This window comes from Medicago sativa, chromosome 1 (assembly GCF_051527215.1).
Source record: "Medicago sativa cultivar Bolivia chromosome 1, Bolivia_mono, whole genome shotgun sequence".
Taxonomy (NCBI): Eukaryota; Viridiplantae; Streptophyta; class Magnoliopsida; order Fabales; family Fabaceae; genus Medicago; species Medicago sativa.
This window is the reverse complement of record NC_140749.1, coordinates 79258132-79279459: the sequence shown is the minus strand read 5'-3', so window position 1 is coordinate 79279459 and position 21328 is coordinate 79258132. Positions and strand designations below refer to the sequence as shown.

Genomic DNA, 21328 nt, shown 5'->3' with positions numbered 1-21328 from the left:
CGGGATGTATGTCATAACATTTAACCACACATCAATAACAAATCAACTATTAATTTATTATTTATTCAGTACTAATTCAACACTGATTTGATTTCTCGTGTACCATATACCTAGTTTGTTGGTTTCTTTGAAATAAATAAGTTGATCTCTTAAGACCTTTTATTGCAAATTCAGTGGCCTTTATCATCCATGGTATGAGTAATTTCATGGACGAAAATTCAAATGACATATAGAACTTTTAATAATATTTCAAAATACCCTCGACTTTTGTCAAAAGTTTATCAATTAAGTAACTCGTTGTGTGACAAAACACAAAGATAAAGATTTAATTGAGAAAATTTTGATAAAAATTATTTTTGAAATATTAATAAAATCCTGAGAATGACTTACAAAGACATAAATTAAATTGGAAATTTATTCTTTATTTAGAGGTCAATAAGTTAGATCCAAATATGGTTTTTGATAGAACACTATGACGTCATTTGATCTATGTAGCCGACCCCACTTAGTGGAATAAAATTTAGTTGTTGTTGTATTCATTATTTAATTGTCCCATTAAAAAATATTAATTAATTATAAATTTGTTTTAATGCTAGTTTAAAAATTTTGTTCCACACAACACGTGCCTACCACCCCACTTCAAATCTCTACACATTCTATTCACTTTCTCAAATCCTCACACGTCTCTCTCTAGTTTTTAATTTTTTTTATTTAATTTTATTTAATAAATTTTTTATTTTTAACATATCAGATCTTTTTCTTCTCCATTTCATTTCAATCGTCCCTCCCACTCTCTCTCCCCATCCGTATCTTTTTCTCCTCCACCATGAACCACCGTCAACGCAACTTCTGACCAGATCTACATCTTTCCGGCGACCTTTACTAATTTTTTTTTACATATTATTCATCACCTCATTCTCCTCTATCTTTCTATCAAATTAGATTTTCAAAAGGAAATAGCTTGAGAATTTCTCATTTTTAAAAATGAGGTTTCCGGCCAACATTTGGATGCACCACCACCACAACTATACTAATCTCTCCATTCTTTATAAAACACCCTTTTTTATTTCACCGATTTTGCTGCCACCGTGAGCCTCCAATGTAAAAAATCAAACTGATACTTTACTTACTCTTAACATCCACAACAAAACCCACAAAAATTAAGGACGGAGCAACTGTTTTTGGAGACAACAGCAATAGCTTCATCAAACATGCAACAAATTCAGAAGATGAAATTTGATGCGATTTTCTTGTATCTTCAAGAGATGTAAGAATATTATTTTGTAGATTTATGAATCTGTTTTAGGATTTTATTTAGATCTATTACTACTGGTATTCTTTTGTTAATACTTTTACCGAATCTTTGATAAAGAACCTTTTATATTGCAAATTCCTTGAAATGAAAACTATTGTTTAAGAACTAAGTAGGTTTGTTTACATGATAGAAAAAACAGATTTTTTTTTAATTTCATGTGTAAACTGTATTTAATATTTTTTTTTCTATCATTTAATTGATTTATGTGGATAGTAAAAACAGATTTTAACTTATTAATGAAAAAATAAATGATTCATTTTAAATTTTGTTATTTATTATTATGTTTATATTTTTTTTCTTTCAAATGAGTATGTATGTATACCCAGATTTCATTTGGTATTTTTTTTTTCAAATAAAAAATAATAATTTTAACTAATATTTTACAGAAAATAATAATTATAATTTTTACTTCATTTTGTTTCTATGTTTAAAATCACCATTGTTTGTACTGGTGATGACATAGATTTATATCTCTGATAATGTTATTGTAAGTTCAAAAGCCTTTCCTTCTTCATCTCTCTTTTGCAAACACATTGTGTTTTTTGGTCTGACATTGAATTGAAATTGCATACAAATCAACTATTTATTTCTATTTTTCTACCAAACCAAATTCATCTCCCTCATCAATGACAAATCAAATATTTATTTATCAACTCATTCCATTCCATGTTTCTATCAATTCAAATTCTCAAAAAAAAAAAAAAATAGTTAACTTGTAAATTTTGTTTTCAAGCCATTGTGGTCTATTTGTATGCACCACAACTAAACTCTTTTCTTATATATCTCTGTTTTTCATAACAATTATAATCACAAAAAACATATCATATTGAAACTCTCATAATCAAACTATTTCCTCATCATTTACTTAGGAATGTCTTTCTTTGTAGTTTTCTGGAGGGACAACAACATCATTCGAGTTTCCTGGACAAATAACATTTGTTATGAGATATGCAAATATAATATCAACAAAAAGGTAAAGTAACCATTTTCCTCATCATTTATTTATTCTTGTAGTTTGTTCTCTTTTATGTTCAATTTAGTTTCTAAATTCTTTTCAAATATTTTTGTAGAATTTTGAAAATGAAGTTGAAGAAAAATAGAAGCTTGTTTTACTTCTACCTAAGAAAAAAAATATGGTGGTATTATTTTTTTTGAAGTTGAAATACTTTCATTCTATACTAACAGAATCAGTACAGAGCAAGTGAAAAATTTGGTATGGTAGTTTGTTAAAGATGATATGAAAAAAATAGAAAAATAATGGAGAATGCATATGTGTAGATAAAGAATTGGTGTTATTGTCTTTTACTTACCTTTGTCCTTGTCGGTTCATCACCACATATATACTACATCTATTGAAGAAAAAACACATTGAAAAATTTAGATAAAAGATTATCGTTTATGTAGTATATGTGTGGTGATGAACCTAAGAAAAAAAACATGGTTGTTTGTTAAAGATGATATGAACAACATTAAAAAAAAAAAAAAAGAATGATGAATGCATGTGTAGATAAAAAATTGGTGTTATTTGTACTTTACTTATCCTTGTCCTTGTGTATTGAAGAAGAAAAAGAATTGAAAAAGTTACATAAAAGATGATTTGTAAGTAGTATGTGTGGGGTGACGAACCTAAGCAAAAGAAAAAAAACATGGTAGTTTGTTAAAGATGATATGAACAGAATCAAAACAATATAAAATCACACAAGAATATACTAATCAAACTCTTCTCGGTTTTCCTTTATCTTGTATTTAAGCATCCCTTTTTTTGCAGTTTGTTAAAGTGATAAGAACATCATTCAACTTTCCTGCAAAATTTAATATTTTTCAATCTTATTAGCAACATAAAAGACACTGATACATAATGTCCACAAAATCAAACTCTCATAATCAAACTATTTTCGAACTCTCTCCCGTTGTTTCCTCATCATTTATTTAGGCATGTCTTTTTTTGTAGTTTCTTGGAGGGACAACATCATTCGGGTTTCCTGCAAAAAAAAAACATTTGTTGCAGAAGAACTTCATTTGAAGATGAAATGTGCAAATAATGAATATGAAAATAAAGGTACGGTAACTCTCTTCCCCATCATTTATTTATGCTTGTTGTTTGTTAATCAATTGATCTGGATTTCTTTTTCCTTACAAATGAAATTAGGGTTAATTAAGTTTTTAGTCCCTATAAATATTCACAGTTTTGTTTTTAGTCCCTACAAAATAAAATCACACTTTTTAGTCCCTGTGACATTTTCCTTAAGCATTTTAAGGACTAAAAATGCTGATGGAAAATTTTATAGGGACTAAAAATACTGATGGAAAAATTTTATAGGGACTAAAAATGCTGATGGAAAATTTTATAGGGACTAAAAAGTGTGATTTTATTTTGTAGGGACTAAAAACAAAACTGTGAATATTTATAGGGACTAAAAACTTAATTAACCCATGAAATTATAATGTATTTTACCGAAGTATAGATGTTATTTTGTGTTGGAGTGTTTATAGTTGAAGAAAAATAAAAGCTTGTTTTACATGTAAGGAAGAATGAAAATATATATAAGATTATCCTTTATGAATAATATGTGTGCTGATGAACCTAAGCAAGAAAAAGTAAGAAATAACATGGTAGTAGTATGTTAAAGATGATATGAACTAAAAAAATAATAATGAAGAATGCATGTGTAGGTCAAAAAATCGGTTATTGTCTTTTACTTACCTGTTTCCTTCTTCTTGAGTTGGAGTGTTTACTTGCATCTTTTTTCCTTCTAGATTCTCTTCAAATCTTTTTGTACAATTTTGATATTGAAGTTGAAGAAAAACAAAAGCTTCTTTTACATGTAAGGAAGAATGAAAATATGTATAAGATTATCATTTATGTGTAATATGTGTGCTAATGAACCTAAGCAAGAAAATGTAAGAAATAACATGGTAGTATGTTAAAGATGATATGAACAAAATAAAAAATAATAATGAAGAATGCATATGTGTAGGCAAAAAAATTGGTGTTATTGTCTTTTACTTACCCGTTTCCTTCTTCTTTGTTGTGCAGAGATGTATATCTTTCAAGCTATCTGCAAAAAAAAATTATTAGATATTGAAGTTTACAATTACAAAAGAGGGAGGAAAATGAAAGCAAAAAGGAAGGAGTCAAATGCAATTTGAAATGAAAGAGATGCAGAGAGAGAAAGAAACTGAAAAAGAGATAAATAGTGTGAAGAAAGATTGAAATTTGTGGGAAACTTATGTTTGAGCAAAATAAATTTGAATTTCAAATTTGAGAGCCAAAATAAATTTGACAGCCAAGCATTATTCCAATCTGTAAATATTGGTAACCGTGCAAACTTGTAACCACATATCCTCTCAAAGTGGATTTGTTTTGTAAAAGGCAAATATTTAGTTACTTCTCAAGGAAAAGGTGTTGTAAAAGGCAAACAAACTGAATTGCTGCAAACAGAAATGATTTGGTTGCAAAAAGCAAATTTAGGACAACATTTACCCTCAAATTGGACACGTGTCAAACATTAATTAAAGGTCAAAATTGAGTTTTCACCAGCATAGGAGATTCTTATATTAAGAGAGGATAATAATGAAGAATGCATGTGTAGGTCAAAAAATCGGTTATTGTCTTTTACTTACCTGTTTCCTTCTTCTTGAGTTGGAGTGTTTACTTGCATCTTTTTTCCTTCTAGATTCTCTTCAAATCTTTTTGTACAATTTTGATATTGAAGTTGAAGAAAAACAAAAGCTTCTTTTACATGTAAGGAAGAATGAAAATATGTATAAGATTATCATTTATGTGTAATATGTGTGCTAATGAACCTAAGCAAGAAAATGTAAGAAATAACATGGTAGTATGTTAAAGATGATATGAACAAAATAAAAAATAATAATGAAGAATGCATATGTGTAGGCAAAAAAATTGGTGTTATTGTCTTTTACTTACCCGTTTCCTTCTTCTTTGTTGTGCAGAGATGTATATCTTTCAAGCTATCTGCAAAAAAAAATTATTAGATATTGAAGTTTACAATTACAAAAGAGGGAGGAAAATGAAAGCAAAAAGGAAGGAGTCAAATGCAATTTGAAATGAAAGAGATGCAGAGAGAGAAAGAAACTGAAAAAGAGATAAATAGTGTGAAGAAAGATTGAAATTTGTGGGAAACTTATGTTTGAGCAAAATAAATTTGAATTTCAAATTTGAGAGCCAAAATAAATTTGACAGCCAAGCATTATTCCAATCTGTAAATATTGGTAACCGTGCAAACTTGTAACCACATATCCTCTCAAAGTGGATTTGTTTTGTAAAAGGCAAATATTTAGTTACTTCTCAAGGAAAAGGTGTTGTAAAAGGCAAACAAACTGAATTGCTGCAAACAGAAATGATTTGGTTGCAAAAAGCAAATTTAGGACAACATTTACCCTCAAATTGGACACGTGTCAAACATTAATTAAAGGTCAAAATTGAGTTTTCACCAGCATAGGAGATTCTTATATTAAGAGAGGATATCAAACTTCTTCATCTCTTTTTATTCAAGATGTGATATCCATCTCCTTCGTTCCAGAATCGAATTCTACTTTTCATTAGGGATACATTACCTCAATTCATCAAGGGTAGTGGCGGAGCCACTCAATGAAAGAGGTAGGCCATGGCCATTAAAAAATGTGAAAAATAACCATATTTTTGCTGGAACAATGTAAAAAAGATGATAGTAAATAATTAAAGTATTACTTTAATTATTTATAAGTCATGAAATTTCATTTTTTATGATTGACTTTATGCTTATTACAACTTAAATGTGTTGTATACAAAGTGGTTTATATATTTTTGTTTATTTTGATAGCGGCCATTCCAAATTTTTTGCTCTGGCTTTGCCATTGATCAATGGACAATGTAGGTCTCATTAATTTTAACACGCGAGAGAGGGAGTAATAAAAAAGTTATCTTAGTCAAAATAGTTCAAATTGTTAATGAAAATGACCAAATTGAACGTGGGCGGGGACCAAAATGATTGAAAAGAAAAACACATTCAATCTTCTTCTTCATGATCATTTCCAAACACTGTTCCTCCTTCACTGCCATTAAGACATATCAAATGGCCATAACCATTGCAAGCTTCTTCATTTAAGAATTTATGCCACTCCGTTGGGATTATGAAATGTTAACTTCTCTTTGATACAAAATGGTGACTCCAACCTAACAATCACCAACCAAACCACATGTACTTTGAAATATCAACAAAAACCATTTTAGTCTCTAAAATTAGTAAGAAACCGGTTATGATTCTTAGACCCTTTTACTCACAAATTACCGGTTAAATTTAAATCATCATATAAAGAAAGAAAGGAAAAAAAAAACCGAAATTAGCATTTGGGAAACAACCCATTACCAACATACCTATTAACATGCATCATTATCAAAAGAAAGGAAAAAAATTAGAAGAATCCGGTTCTAACTCTTCAATATTTTGAAGAAAAAATAGTTGGAAATCGTATTATAAACCAACCAATTGACTATGATATCTGAGATTTTGATTTTGATAGCACTCTCTTCTTCATTAGCCTTAATCTTGGACAAAATATGTTAGATAAATGAGTTCCAAGATTAAATGGTTCATGAAAGAATTGTCTTACATATCTGGATTTTTAGGATAAGATTAATTATTGCCACTTGCCAGGAAGAGTCACATGAAGATGAATGAATAGTGTTTCATGATCAAAATAATAAATTTTATAAAAAAGAAAGAAACAAATTGCCATGTGAGGTTTCCTTATCATTTCTTTGGTCCCTAAAGTACATGTCCTCTAATAGAAAGGTAGTAAGTACATGTCAGAATGCAATTTGGTATACAAGTACAGAAGTTATAACTGTTGTTGATTTTTTTTGACAATTTATAACTGTTGTTGATGTTACTATAAAAAAGATAAATAATTATTAAATATTTATACGATATGTATATATACAGTGTTGGAAAATAAAAAAGTTGTCAATATAACATTTTCCTTTTCGATAGTTACATTAATTATTTGAGAAATGCTAGGGTCACACCCCCTAACAGACTCTCTAACACACTCCAATAAAAGATTGCCACATGATCCCTTCTTTTTATTCCTTTAACCTGTCACCGATACAACAAGTATTCTCTTTTTTTTTTTTGTTCAGTGTCTTCTTCCTCCACTCTGATTCCTCCACTCTGACTTTGTTTTTGTGCCGATGCTTATGCTGGAAAAAGCAATATCATCGTCCTCCTTGAAGAGTAACGGTACCGACCTAATAAGAAACCCATTTTTGATTTGCTTCAATTTGTAGTCCTGCATACACCATTTTTCAAGAAGACCCATGTCGATGTCTTTTTCATTGAAACCCATGGAAAAACATCATCATCTCCAATTTGGTACCCTTGATTCCAACGCTCACCATCACCAGATTCGATAAGATTCATCTTTTTCTTTCATTTTGCAATTACACAAATTGAGAAGAGGGGGTTGCTGTTACAAATTGAAAATGAAAGTGAATTAAAATGGAAGAAGGATGGTGTTGAAATTGAGAACGGGAACAGGGGAGAAATGAAAAAAAAAATGGAACGATGATAATGGTTAACTACCACAGTCTCTCTCTCTCTCTGCAAAATTGTCACAGTAGAAGACTGAAAAAAATTGCTCCATTTTTTGTTAATGTTTTGTAACTTGAATAGCCTGTAACAGGTAAAAGGAATAGGAAAAAAAGGTGATGTGTCTAATTTTAATTGGAGCGTGTTAAAAGGTGTGTTAGAGGGTGTGACCCTAGCATTTCTCATGTTTTTATCAACATTAAGGATCAAAATGATTAACAAAATGAAGGGTGAAGGATTAGATTCTGATTTTGTTTAAATTAGAAACTGATATGACAACACAACACATCACATTAAATTGTGATTGTGTAGAAATTAAAATGACTAATTACACTTTTAAAACATAAAATAGCAAATTGAAATTGACCAACAAATTGATTCAATTAATAAGTGATTTGGACCCTTTAAATAAATGATCATGATTTAGATCCCTGACTTTTACATAAAGAGAAAATTCGATTGGAATGTGAGAACCTATTTTGTATGCCCCACAAGTTTTTCGACGAAGATTAGTCACTGTTAAACTAGGTGAAAATTTCATATCTATAACTTGATAAACCGAAAAAAAAGCATTTTTTTTTGGTTTTCCACAAGTTCTCTTCTCTTAAGATAACTCTACTTTGTAACACACTAAATATTTTATTTCAGATATTTCTCTCTTTATAATAAATATTGAAGATTTTCCGGTGTTGGTCAAGAGTACTTCATTGACAAAACAATAATTATTACATTGAATATTGAAAAAATAAGTAAATAATACTCTCCACTTGCTTACCAAAAAATAATGAGTTACTGAACAGTACATTTATCTCACTCTCTTCCTATATAATGTGAGAAGTGGAGCACCTTTGATGCAAGCAAAGAGCAAGAAGTCCTTTGGGAGTTTAGCATCTATCCTGATTGATTTCTTGTGCTTGAGAAAGGTAAGTTCTTACCTTACCTCTCATCTCTCTTTCCCATATTCAGATTTTGATGATAGTGTTTCCAATGCCATTAATTTATTATGTCAATATAGTACATGAATTAACTAAACCTGACCATGTGATATGTATAATGTACTATGCTTAAATTTTTGTGAAAAATTCTGCTCACATTATAATATTCAATATCATGAATTACTTATAAGTAATACAACAAATTAAAATTTCCTGTCTCCTTGGTGCTAACACATATTTTACTTGTCTTAATTTTTTTTCTTTCAGATATGGATTATGGTAGTGGTGCTATGCTCTTTTTGTTGACATGCATTGTCACTTACTTTTTTGGTTCATTTCTTGCCAGAAGCAAAAAACCTAACTACAAACTTCCACCTGGACCTTCATTTTTCACTATCATGTCACATGTTGTGGAATTGTACAACAAGCCACAACAAACACTTGCAAAACTTGCTGAGTTATATGGTCCTATTATGCGTATTAAGTTATGCACAGAAACTACCATAATCATCTCATCATCACATATGGCCAAAGAGATTCTTTTTACTAATGATTCATTGTTCACTGATAGATCTGTTCCTGATAACACAACTACTCACAATCACAACAATTTTAGCTTAGTTTTCCTCCCATTTTCACCTCTTTGGCAACATCTTAGGAAAATATGTCATAATAATTTATTCTCTACCAAGACTCTTGATGGAAGTCAAGAACTTAGACGTATGAAATTAAAAGATCTTCTCAATGATATGCATAAAAGCAGCTTAACCGGTGAAGCTGTTGATGTTGGAAGAGCTGCTTTCAAGGCTTGCATTAATTTTTTGTCATATACTTTTGTGTCTCAAGATTTTGTTGAGAATTTAGATGATGAATATAAAAATATAGTGTCTACTCTATTAAGTGCTGTTGGAACACCAAATATTGCTGATCATTTTCCAGTGTTGAAGATTTTTGACCCACAAGGCATTAGAAGACACACTACTCTTTATGTTTCAAAAGTGTTCTATGCTTTGGATATCATAATTGACCAACGAATGAAAATGAGACAAAGTGAACAGTATATCTCCAAAAATGACATGCTAGACGCCTTGTTGGACATTTCCAAAGAAGACAGTCAGAAGATGGATAAAAGACAGATTAAGCATCTACTACTTGTATGTTCTTTCATCTCTCTTAACTATTTTTTTGTAAAGAAAAATACATTTCCCTAACGAAACATATCACAATTTCACATATACTTTTCAACTTTTTTTTCCTTATATTTGTGCAATGATACACAAGATGAATAATTTTATATGGACACAAATATTTGGACACATCTTTTGGACCAAATATATAATAATTTAAGAATATGTATTTTTATGATGTGTGTGACCAAATATATAATGTGTCCACACAATAATTGCTCGCATGAGATCTTTACTTAACATGTCATTATTATATTTTTTAATAGGATCTTCTTGTGGCGGGAACGGAGACATCGGCATATGGATTAGAAAGGACAATGAGTGAAGTAGTACGCCATCCGGAGGTTATGTCAAAAGCAAAGAAGGAACTAGAGGAAATCATTGGATTAGGCAAACCAATTGAGGAATCAGATATTGATAGGCTTCCATACTTGAATGCAGTGATTAAAGAGAGTTTACGTTTACACCCTCCAGCTCCAATGTTGCTTCCTAGGAAAGCAAGGGTAGATGTGGAAATAGCAGGTTACACAATTCCAAAAGGTGCACAAGTTCTGATCAATGAATGGGCTATTGGTAGAACAGACATATGGGATGATGCTCATTTGTTTTCACCAGAAAGATTTTTGGGTTCTGAAATTGATGTCAAAGGTCGACATTTTAAGCTTACACCGTTCGGTAGTGGAAGACGTATATGTCCTGGCTCACCACTTGCTGTTAGGATGTTGCATTTGATGTTGGGATCATTGATCAACTCCTTTGATTGGAAACTTGAAAATAATATGGAACCAAAGGACATGAACTTGGACAAACAATTAAGAGCTATTCCAGTTGCTTTAAGCAAAGTATATTAAGTAATTAACTTGTTGAATAATCTCTGTGTAACACCTCTACCTTAAGGGGTGCATTTATCTTTCGTGATTTAATTTGCTCTAAGCTTATTTAGTTTGTTGCATGTGTCGGCTTAAGTGCCTCCCAGAGTTTTCAAGCCTTTGTATGGGGATGTAAAATATGGTTGGCTTAAGAAATTGAAAATTTCATTGTTTGTCTATTCATTTATTTTTCTGTTGTGTTGTCTCCATATTGATATACTTAGATATTTCAGTGTGATATTTTGAAAGTATATTTCAGATGCTTTTTTGGGATTCTTCCAATTCCATCTTGAAGACAATTTCTTGTCGACTAGAATCAATTTCTTATCTTGTAGTATCATATCATATCCTTACTTACAAATATTGGATAGGCATACGTGAATTAAATTTTGGTAATTATAATTTAATTTAATTTCAATATTAAAATATATATGGTTTTCTTTCAATTTCAAGTATGAGAAGTCTTCAGAGGCTGCGCAAAATGACTTCACACCGTGAACAAGCTGCAAGGTCTCACTACAAAAACGTACACAGCACTTGAGGAATAGCAAGATGCATACTTAATTTCACTTTGACCCCTCAATTTTACAATTGTGCGATTTTAGTCCTTCAAGTTTAAAATGTGATCATTCAATTTTTTTATTTTTTTTTGCATTTATGTATGTTTTGATAAATTGTGACCAAAAAACACTTACGCGACTAATTTTTATGACGTTGCATTTATAAGTGTTGCTAACGTAAGAAATAACATTTTTTAGAAATAAAAAGAAGAAGAGGAAATCAATCATTTTTCTTCCTCCTTCCATCTCCACAATATTTCACTCCATTCTTTTACACTCTCGCACTCACTTCTTACTCTGACACAATATTTATCAAAATTTAATTTAAATTGACACAATACTTCTTACTCTTTTTCAAGCGAATATTCGGACTTGATTGATTTTGTCTTGAGGAGTAGTCAAGGTAAGGTTAAGGAACAATGTGGTTGGTGATTGAATTGACATCACCATAAATTTAGAGTTAAGGTGGAGAATTATCGAGTTTTGACTCAAAATTTGATGTTGGAAGTCTTGCAAGATCGTGACACGATTTGGAGAAATCGTGTCACGATTTGGTGATGCTAGAACATGTTTTAGTTCTTCAAAAAACTATGGCATGATTTTGCCTGCTGCAACAAATTTTGAGTAAAAACTCAACAATTCTCCACCTTGACTCTAAATTTGTGATGATGCCAATTTAACCATCAACCACGTTTCTCCTTAACCTTGCCTTGACCATTCCTCAAGACAAAACCGATCAAGTTCGAATTCTCGCTTGAACCTTGATCTACACACCGACCTCCACTTCCATCCAACCACCCTCGGTAGTTCCACAAATTTCCACGTGTGATTCTTCACCTTGCATCCAACTACTCTTTGTAGTTACACAAGCTTTCACCCTTACCTCTTTAAACCTCGGAATGCCTTTCGCTCTTTTGAAGATCCTTGCATCCAACTACACTAGGAATTTTAGGTAGTTCCGCTAGTCTACAACATAACCTTGTTAGCTCCCCGGAGTGATCAAATTCGTTCTGGAGATTCACTTTCCTCCAATTACCCTTGGTTTTTTAAGGTAATCCCACAAGTCATGCCATACAATCTTCAAACCCCGGAATGCCTTTCTTCCTCTTGAAGAATTCCCTTGCTCACAACTAGAGCATAACACACAATGTCTCCATAATTGTAACATTCTGGTGTCTTCAACTTGTCTCCTCCTAGTCTCACTAGTGGAAGACTCCACCTCAAGCTGAGATTTCTCCACCTCAACCTCCAAACGCATACACCCACTTTGTATTTCACCTTTTCATAACCGCTTCTAAGGTTGAACTTGAGTATTGTTACCTTCACCTTTCTAGACTGAACTTGACCATTGGGAACACACAAATCACCTCCATAGCATCACCATCATGACCTCCTCTATTCATATTTTACCTTCTTTGATTGTGCTTGGTTGCCCGACATCACCGCCTTACCCTTCAATGCTTCCACACACTTCCATTGAACCATGCTTCTTCCATCTCCATGATATCAACTTTGGTACCAATGGTGTACACTTGCCAAACTTTTCCCCTTGCCCCATAGTGGGAGCTAATCGTTGTGAATTCGGTAACTCCAAATCTCACATCAATCAAATTTAGATTCGTGGGGAAAGTATCAATGACAACCAATAATCAAAATAACCACAAGTAACAACAACATATCTAGATATGATCTAGCAACCAAGTGTAAAGCAAAACCACAATTGAATCAAAGAACAACAAGATAAAGAGAGTAGAGAAAAAGAACAACTCCAAAGAATTGTTTACCTAGTTCGGTCCAACAATGACCTATGGGGAAAGTATCAATGGCAACCAATAATCAAAATAACCACAAGAAACAACAACATATCTAGTTCTGATCTAGAAACCAAGTGTAAAACAAAACCACAATTGAATCAAAGAACAACAAGATAAATAAAGTAGAGAAAAAGAACAACTCCAAAGAATTGTTTACCCAGTTCGGTCCAACAATGACCTACTCTGAGGGAGAGAGATCTCTCCGCTTCACTATCAATGAGTTCTTTACAAAGAGATACAAAAAGGTTACAAGAAATTAACTTCAACAAGTTCTCCAAGAACAAACCTAATTTCTACCATTTTCCCAATCTTTTCCCATGAACATGAGACTCAATGATTTCACTCACCCAAAGTGTTTCCCAATTGTTTCCCAACTCTGGAATCTAACCCCCAAAAGAGAACCAATGCTTATCCTTTGATTTCCAAAGGATCTTCTCTTTTGGTTTCCTAAGACTCACCCAAGTTGCTCACAAAGACTCTCCTTTCATATGTTTCCTAACCCCATGAATCTCTCCGAAAAGGCACCAACCCTATCCCAAGAGCCCCCTCATTTGGTTCTCCAAGATTTACATCTTGAAGCTTTGAACCTCACCTAAAGATCCTCAACCTTTAGTATCTAAATCCCCTAAAAGTTCGCTCCTTTGGTTTCCATGAGATTGACCAAGCTTTACTCAACAAATGGGTGAAGGAATACTTAAATAGTATTCCAGATCCTGTCAAATTGTGCCTCACAATTTCCCAAAATCGTGCCTCAATTTTCCCATTCGTACATAGTACAACTGAACGCTACCCAAAATCGTGTCCCGATTCTTACAAATCATGGCAGAATTTTTGTCGAACCAAAACTTCATTCTCTGAACCAAAATCTTGTCACGATTTTGCTGAAACACAAACATCAACTTTTGAGTCAAAACTCAACAAAAATGTAAATTTTAACATTTGGTCATGGAGATGCCACATCATTACAATTAGCCATGCCAATTTTTTTTTTTCTGACAAAAATTGGTCAAAATATGTATGAGTGACTAGTAAATGCATAAATGGTAAAATTTAGGGATTTAAATCTCATATTTAAATTTTAACGGGAAAGAAAGGCGAAATATTTGAAGTTGAGGGATTTAAATCTCTTATGCACGAGTGATTAGTAAATGCATAAATGGTAAAGTTGAGGAATGTCTTACAGCTTGTATTTTCCAATCTTCCAATTAAGTAAAGTACACATACATGTCTTACACCCTGTTCTTGTTTATGTTCTAGGCTCTTTAGTCAAGTTATCTCGCTTGTCAACATCTCGATTACCCTTTTTGAAGCATACAAATCTTCTTGAAGTCAGAATTCCATCTTTTTTGCTTTTATTTCCATATTCCCGACAAATACCAAACCCGATTTTCTTGATGTACTCGTTATAAAAATCATATGATGCTACTTCAAATTCAAATTCCATTTTTAACTATGGTATATAATTAACAATACTCACTGTACCATGTTCCACAATATTTTTTTGGATATTGTTCACCAAATTCCCTACATATTCGGCTAATGCAATTGAGGATTCGTTCATGTTTTTTGACAAAGAAAAGACAATAACTTCATATCTATAAAATAAAACGGAACAACTAGAGCTAATATTTGCAAAACATTGAAGAAAAAAAATCAATTGAACTACAAAATAGACAATGAGAACAAAGATTAAAACATTTAAGACATAAAAGAATGTCATGAGACGTTAAAATAAAATAGTAACATGAATAATAAGATCAAAAGAGGGACAAATTAAATAGATAACAAAATAACAGTAAAAATTATGCAAAGTGACACATACATGAGGCAAAGTGACGGGGCAGAAAGCGCCGGAGTGAATCAGAATGACAAATTGAAGAGAGAAATGAAGAGGCAAGCTAGCAATTTCACACGGATAAAGGAGAGTGATTTTTGGAAACTCTGCAAATTGAAGGAGATCGTGAGTTTTCTGGAATTTTGATGAGTCATTAATTAGTCTGTTTTATTGCATTATTTAGTTTAGTTTTATTAAAGATTTAGTTTTATTTTATTGCATTTTATCTCCTTTTAGAATATTTTACTTTAAATTGCTTTTTATTATATTTTAGGAACGAATATATGGTGGAAGGTGTCTTGGAGCAAAAGAAAGAGGACTGGAGCAAATACGGTGCAGTGCCAACATGTGGCACGGCCGTGCCACCCTCCAGGCCAACTTTTGCTGCTTTTCTTCAAGCCCAAGTTACCCTGTTGCAGCTTTACTGTTTTGCCCTTTTAGTTGCTTAGTTTCTAAGTCGATTGTAAAGCTATAAATAGAGTAGCTCTCCACCATAAACATTCACCTCACTTTTGCTTAGAATATTTCAAGTATTATTTCAATAAAGTCTTTTATTTTATTTACCTTCCTTCGCAATTTATTTTATTGTCTTCTCTCTTCTTCCCCCATGTCTACGATGAACATGAGTGAGTAGACTTCTTTGTCTTGGGATTGTTGGGAAGTCTAATGACATAATCCTAACGAACCAAGCTTTAACCCTAATTCTATGTAGCCGTAATTTCTAATTTGGATTCACCGTTTTAACATGAATTAACAATTATCAAACTGTGGAAGCGAAAGCGGAGGGTTTGATAATTGTTAATCCATCATCCCAAACATCAATTCATAAAGCGAGAGCGGAGCTTTGATGTTGGAACAAGTGAATCTAGACAATAATTGCAAGACAGTGAAATAGTCCTTGCAATTATTGAGACATATGTAGTTTCAATCCTTATAAGCATCTTATAGTAATCAAGTCAGCGAAATAGGCTTGGTTACTAGAAGTAAACTCTCACCGGACTTTCATCGGAAAGGTGAGGGGCTAAAGGGAAACCGGTCTTAAGACATTACGGTGTAAACCATGGAATTAGAAGTTAAAGTCTTGTCTGGTGAAAGATTTGTTATTATGACAAACCAATAATCCCAAGGCTCCTTTATTATTATTGTATTTATCTTCAGCAATCAAAACCTCCTTTTACTAAACTTTCTCCTCCTCTAATCATTCTTTTAAAGTTAATTGAATTAAACAACTCCCTAGCGGAACGATACTCTTCTTACTACTATTACTTCGATAGGCCGTGCACTTGCGGTTTGACTCTATCAAGTTTTTGGCGCCGTTGCCGGGGAGTTGTTGTAATTTGATTAACTTTTTAATAGTGATTAGACTGAAAATATATATATATATATATATATATATATATTTTTCCTTATTTTATTTTACTTCATATAAAAAAAAAATCTTTCTCTTTATTTTATTTTATTTTATATATATAAAAAAAATCTTTTTGTTTATTCTTTCTTTTTCTATTTCTTCTTTTGCCTTTAACTTCTTGGGAAGATAATAACGATATGGCTAAGGAATGCACTCTCATAGAGTATGCAATCCCATCTTCAATTGAGTCATACGATGCTATTGAGTACCCAACGGTTGATGACAATTTTGAAATAGAACCTGCACTTATTGAGTTAGTGCAGCAAAATCAATTTTTCGGATCACCCACTGAGGATCCAAATTTTCATATTTCAACTTTTTTAAGACTCAGTGGAACCGTGAATGCAAACCAAGAGGTCGTAAGGCTGCACTACTTTCCTTTTTCCTTAGGGGGGAGAGCTAGTGCTTGGTTTAATTCATTGAAACTTGGTTCTATCACTTCATGGCATCAAATGAAGCAAACTTTTCTTGCCCGATTCTTCCCCTATTCTAAAACAGTTCAATTAAGGAATCGAATCACACAATTCACTCAAAAAGATGGAGAATCTCTTTACGATGTGTGGGAGCGTTTCAAAGAAATGCTTAGACTTTGTCCCCATCATGGTTTAAAGAACTGGCTTATTATTCACATTTTTTATAATGGTCTTTTGTATCCCACAAAGATTTATGTTGATGCAGCTGCAGGTGGAGCTTTGATGAACAAAACATACACAGAAGCATATGCTTTGATCGATGACATGGCACAAAACCACTATCAGTGGACCTACGGAAGGGACACCACTAATGTTGCTCCTTCACCCTCTCAGAAAGAGGTAGGTATGTATGAAAATTCTTCCCTTGATCATCTAGCTGCTAAAGTTGACGCACTCTCACAAAAATTTGATAAAATAAATACTAATGCTGTCACACCTGCCCCTGTATCACCTCTTTGTGAAGTTTGTGGCGTATTTGGCCATATTGGCATTGATTGCCAACTAGGTAGTGTTGTTAGAAGTCCTGAGCAAGTAAACTATGCTGAATATAATCAAGGGTTTAAAAATAACCAAAACTTTTTTCAAACCCCTCAAAATCTTTTTGGACAAGAAACAACACCACTCAGTTATGCAAACAACCAAATAGTTCCTCAAAAATCCAGCTTGGAACTTTTTTTAGAAAATTTTCTTATAAATCAATCTGAGCAGCTCCAAGAGTTTAAAAACCAAACTGAATTTTTGAAGGACTCTCTTGCCAAACATACATTGAACGTAGAATCCATAGTTACCCACAGTAAGATGATAGAGACTCAGACTTCTCAAGTACCCCAACAGCTGGCTACTCCCCCTCAAACCTCTGAAGTCCTTCTAGGCCAAACCGAAACCAACCCCAAAGACCATATAAGTGCTATTATTTTTAGGGATGGTAACAAACTAGAGGACCCCGTTGTGAAAATTAAGAACAATGAAGGAGAGATAGGAAGTGATAAGCCTCAAAGTGAGAAAGCTATAGGAGAGAATGACAAGCCATTTGTTTCACCGTCTCATGAGCCTAAAATTCCTTTAACACAAGAGTTTGCTAAATCCAAGTTAGATGAGCAGTTTAGAAATTTTATTGAAATACTTCCAAACAAATTGCCACCTAAACTTAAGGATCCAGAGAGATTTTCCATACCTTGTGTCATAGGATATAAAACATTTGAGAAAGCCATGTGTGATTTGGGAGAGCATGTTAGTTTGTTGCCATTATCCCTTAGTGAGAGATTGGGTATAGGATAGTTAAAACCACCTTCTAACCGTCAAGCTAGTGACTCTAAACAAGCGCTTCGTGGGAGGCAACCCACACATTTAATTGCTTTATTATGTTTGTTTTCCTTTGTTTTAAGTGTTTTGTAGGTAATTGTCCGAGTATGATTCTAGAAAAATTGAAAATTTTGAAGCCCCTATGTCCAGAAGGTTGGCACGGCCCGTGCTAAGGTTGGCACGACCGTGCCAGATGATTCAACCAAAACCATGCCAAAACTCCAGTAAGTTGGCACGGCCCTTGCCAATAGGTGGCACGGCCGTGCCCGATCCCTGCACCTCCTATAACACAAAATTTTTCTTCTTCTTCCTTCATTCTCAAACACCAACCTCTCTCTACATTCAAACTTCTCTCTAAAACCTTCATAACCATCAAACCTCAAACCTTCATATCTCCATCAAAACTCCACCAAACCAATTCAATTCTTCCACAAATCAATCACAAACTTCACTCAAAAACAACTTTCATCCACCCAAACTCATAATTCATCAAAACCCTATTCATTCAAAACCTAACCTAAAAACCACAAATTCACAACCAATCTTCATAACCAAACCCGTAAACCTTACTAAACATAAACCCCAACCCTAAACCAATCCTTCCGATCAAATTCTTCCCAAACCTTACCCTTCACCAAAACTCAAAAGTCAACCCAAGGTCAAAGGAATGGCTTCAAGGAGAAGTGGCAAGGAACCAGCAAGATCTCAAGGAGGACCTCCCTCAAAGAAGCAAGCACAAGTCAAGAATAATGGGATCAAGTTTAAGGACAACTCACAAAGGGATAGGTATAAAATTCTAATCTTTAAACCCTTGCATCCTTCTCGATATCCTGATTCTCATACTTTGAATATGCTAGAGCTTAGAAATGATGTCTATAGGTTGATAGGAAGGCTAGGTTGGACTGATATGTTAGAACCTATGAGGGATTATGAGAATTTCACCTATGAATTTTTGAGTTCCATTGTTTTTACTAAAGATAGGTTGAATTATGATAACCCTAACCATAGAGTTTCCTTTAGGATAATGAATATTGATTATGATATGTCTCTTCAGCACTTTTGTGATGCCTTAGGTTTTGCAAATGAGGGGTATATCCATGATTCTTGGGATCATAGCCTTAAGCCGGTTGACTATCAAACCGCTGTCTTTTGGGAACGTATCACCGGCCTTAGCTCCTTTGTCACTAGAGCCAATAAAGCTAGCAATATTCACAACCCCGTACTTAGGTACCTTTAAAGGGTAGTGGCTTGCACTATTTGGGGTAGGACCAAGTTAGGGAACTGTAGGACAGATGAACTCTTCATGATATGGGCTATGCTATATAACCACCCTGTGAATATTTGTTTCTACTTGCTTGATTATCTTTCCTATGTAGGTAATAGGTCTGACGGTAAGAGAGAGATAGTAGTAGGTGGTATCACTACATACACAGCTAGGCAATTTGGAGTGGGTGAAGATGAGGGGATAAAACCAATTGAGGGAAACAATAGGCTTAACATAGACACCTTCATTGCTATGAACTTCATTAAACATCAACCGCCCATGTAATATTCACTCAAGCTCAATGTGTCTATTTTGATACTACTTCCTAACCCATCTCGAACTAGCATCGAGATGGAAGCAAATTTGTTGTATGTTGATGATGACCAGGTACATGAAGAGCAAAATCTTAATGAAGGAGAAGGTGCTAACTTGCACCATGAGGGAGAGCACCATGACCAAGACACCGGTGAGCTAAATGACAATGAAAGATGGGCATGGATGTAAACTGAAATTGAGAGGATAAGCACCGAGCAACAAAGGCAAGGTGTTGAATTATCGGGGCTAAGAAATGATGTCCAAAAGGGCAACCGCATGACACAAGAAAACAATGAGATGCTCCGCCGGATGATGCAACACCTACAACTCCAAGGTCCCCCTTATGGACCTCAATAGACATTGTGAGCTTTCCTCTTCCTCTCTTCCCTTCTCTCTTCTCTCTTTCTCCTACTTTTCTTCTACTCTTTCTTTCTTCTTCCTCTCTTTTAATTTCTTTTTCTTTGAATCATTGAGGACAATGCTTCCCCTATGTGTGTGTGTGTGTGTGGGGGGGGCTAATAAAATGTCTAGAGTCGTAGTGTTCCCAAACTCCGTTGAACTTTATTCTTTTGTTTTGTTTTTATAGCAAGAGGCATGATTAGTAGCCTGTTTTTAATGTAAAATATGGCATAAAATTTTTGTTTTGTCTCTTCTTTAAAGGTTGTTTCTTGTACATGAAAGTAGTTTCTTGTGTTTCTTGTGTTCATGCTATACCCACATCTTGTTTTATTGTGAAAAATCTCCAATGAGAAAAGCACCCAGTTGCAATCTTTGAGCAAGTGTATGAATAGGTATTTTAAGGAGCACGTTCTATCTTTAGTGTTAACTTAGACCCTTTAAAGTCTTAAGAGTAAAAGTAGTATAAGTTTGTGTGGGAAAAATCAATGTTCTTAATTGTTATATTCTTAAATTGTTAAAGTTATAATGGGGCGGGAGAATGGCACCAACATGTGGGGGAAAGGACAATCCCTAACTTCCTAATTGTGGTGGTGACTCCCTAATTTGAACTTATAATGAAACAAACTCATCAATGCTAGGGGGAAAGGACAATTACATCCAAAAAGACTTCCTACGCGGAGATGATAAAATTTTGCAGCACTACTTAGGGTGATTTTGAATCTAGGGGGAAATGACAATTACATCCAAAAAGACTTCCTATGAGGATAGATAGCCCCTAAGCATCTGCAGCCCCTTTGAGCTTAATTGTTAATCTAATCTAATTTAATTTTAACTTAAATTCCCATCACTCTTATATGAAATGAAGAAAGGACTTTTCTCGGTTACTTTAGCATTAAGAATAGAACCTGTTCCTCATAATATCTGTCTTATACAGGAGCAAGAAAAAGGTTGGACTGCACACACACACTCACTTGAGACTTGATGTTGGGTTGAATAGGTTCACGAGGGATGTTTGAAATTTTGATTAGTGTACTTGAAGCAAAACCTTTCTTTTGAG

General features: G+C 33.3%; 1 protein-coding gene, 2 long non-coding RNA genes and 1 other non-coding gene across 4 annotated transcripts; 2 read left to right on the top strand and 2 right to left on the bottom strand.

The window, feature by feature from the left end:
• Nucleotides 1-464: 464 nt before the first annotated feature.
• Nucleotides 465-4703, top strand: LOC146957858 (uncharacterized). The gene is made up of 4 exons (XR_015024297.1): nt 465-1267; nt 2203-2288; nt 3267-3374; nt 4353-4703. It is a non-coding gene; the product is annotated as an uncharacterized LOC146957858 (long non-coding RNA).
• Nucleotides 3023-4357, bottom strand: LOC146957859 (uncharacterized). Its single transcript, XR_015024286.1, has 2 exons — nt 4020-4357; nt 3023-3297 (listed from the first exon to the last, which is right to left on the bottom strand). It is a non-coding gene; the product is annotated as an uncharacterized LOC146957859 (long non-coding RNA).
• Nucleotides 4704-8763: 4060 nt separating the features above from the next.
• LOC146957857 (geraniol 8-hydroxylase-like) lies at nt 8764-11082 on the top strand. Its single transcript, XM_085739527.1, has 3 exons — nt 8764-8831; nt 9111-9997; nt 10297-11082. Exons 2-3 carry the CDS (start codon nt 9113-9115, stop codon nt 10879-10881), a joined length of 1470 nt encoding a protein of 489 aa, XP_085595653.1. The 5' UTR covers nt 8764-8831; nt 9111-9112; the 3' UTR covers nt 10882-11082.
• Nucleotides 11083-17018: 5936 nt separating this feature from the next.
• Nucleotides 17019-17125, bottom strand: LOC146957856 (small nucleolar RNA R71). Its single transcript, XR_015025205.1, has one exon. It is a non-coding gene; the product is annotated as a small nucleolar RNA R71 (small nucleolar RNA).
• Nucleotides 17126-21328: the final 4203 nt, after the last annotated feature.

Coding starts and splice junctions, on each gene's coding strand:
- LOC146957857 (XM_085739527.1), top strand. CDS start 9,113: ATGGATTATGGTAGTGGTGCTATGCTCTTTTTGTTGACATGCATTGTC. Junction 9,998..10,296: donor AGATTAAGCATCTACTACTT/GTATGTTCTTTC, acceptor ATTTTTTAATAG/GATCTTCTTGTGGCGGGAAC.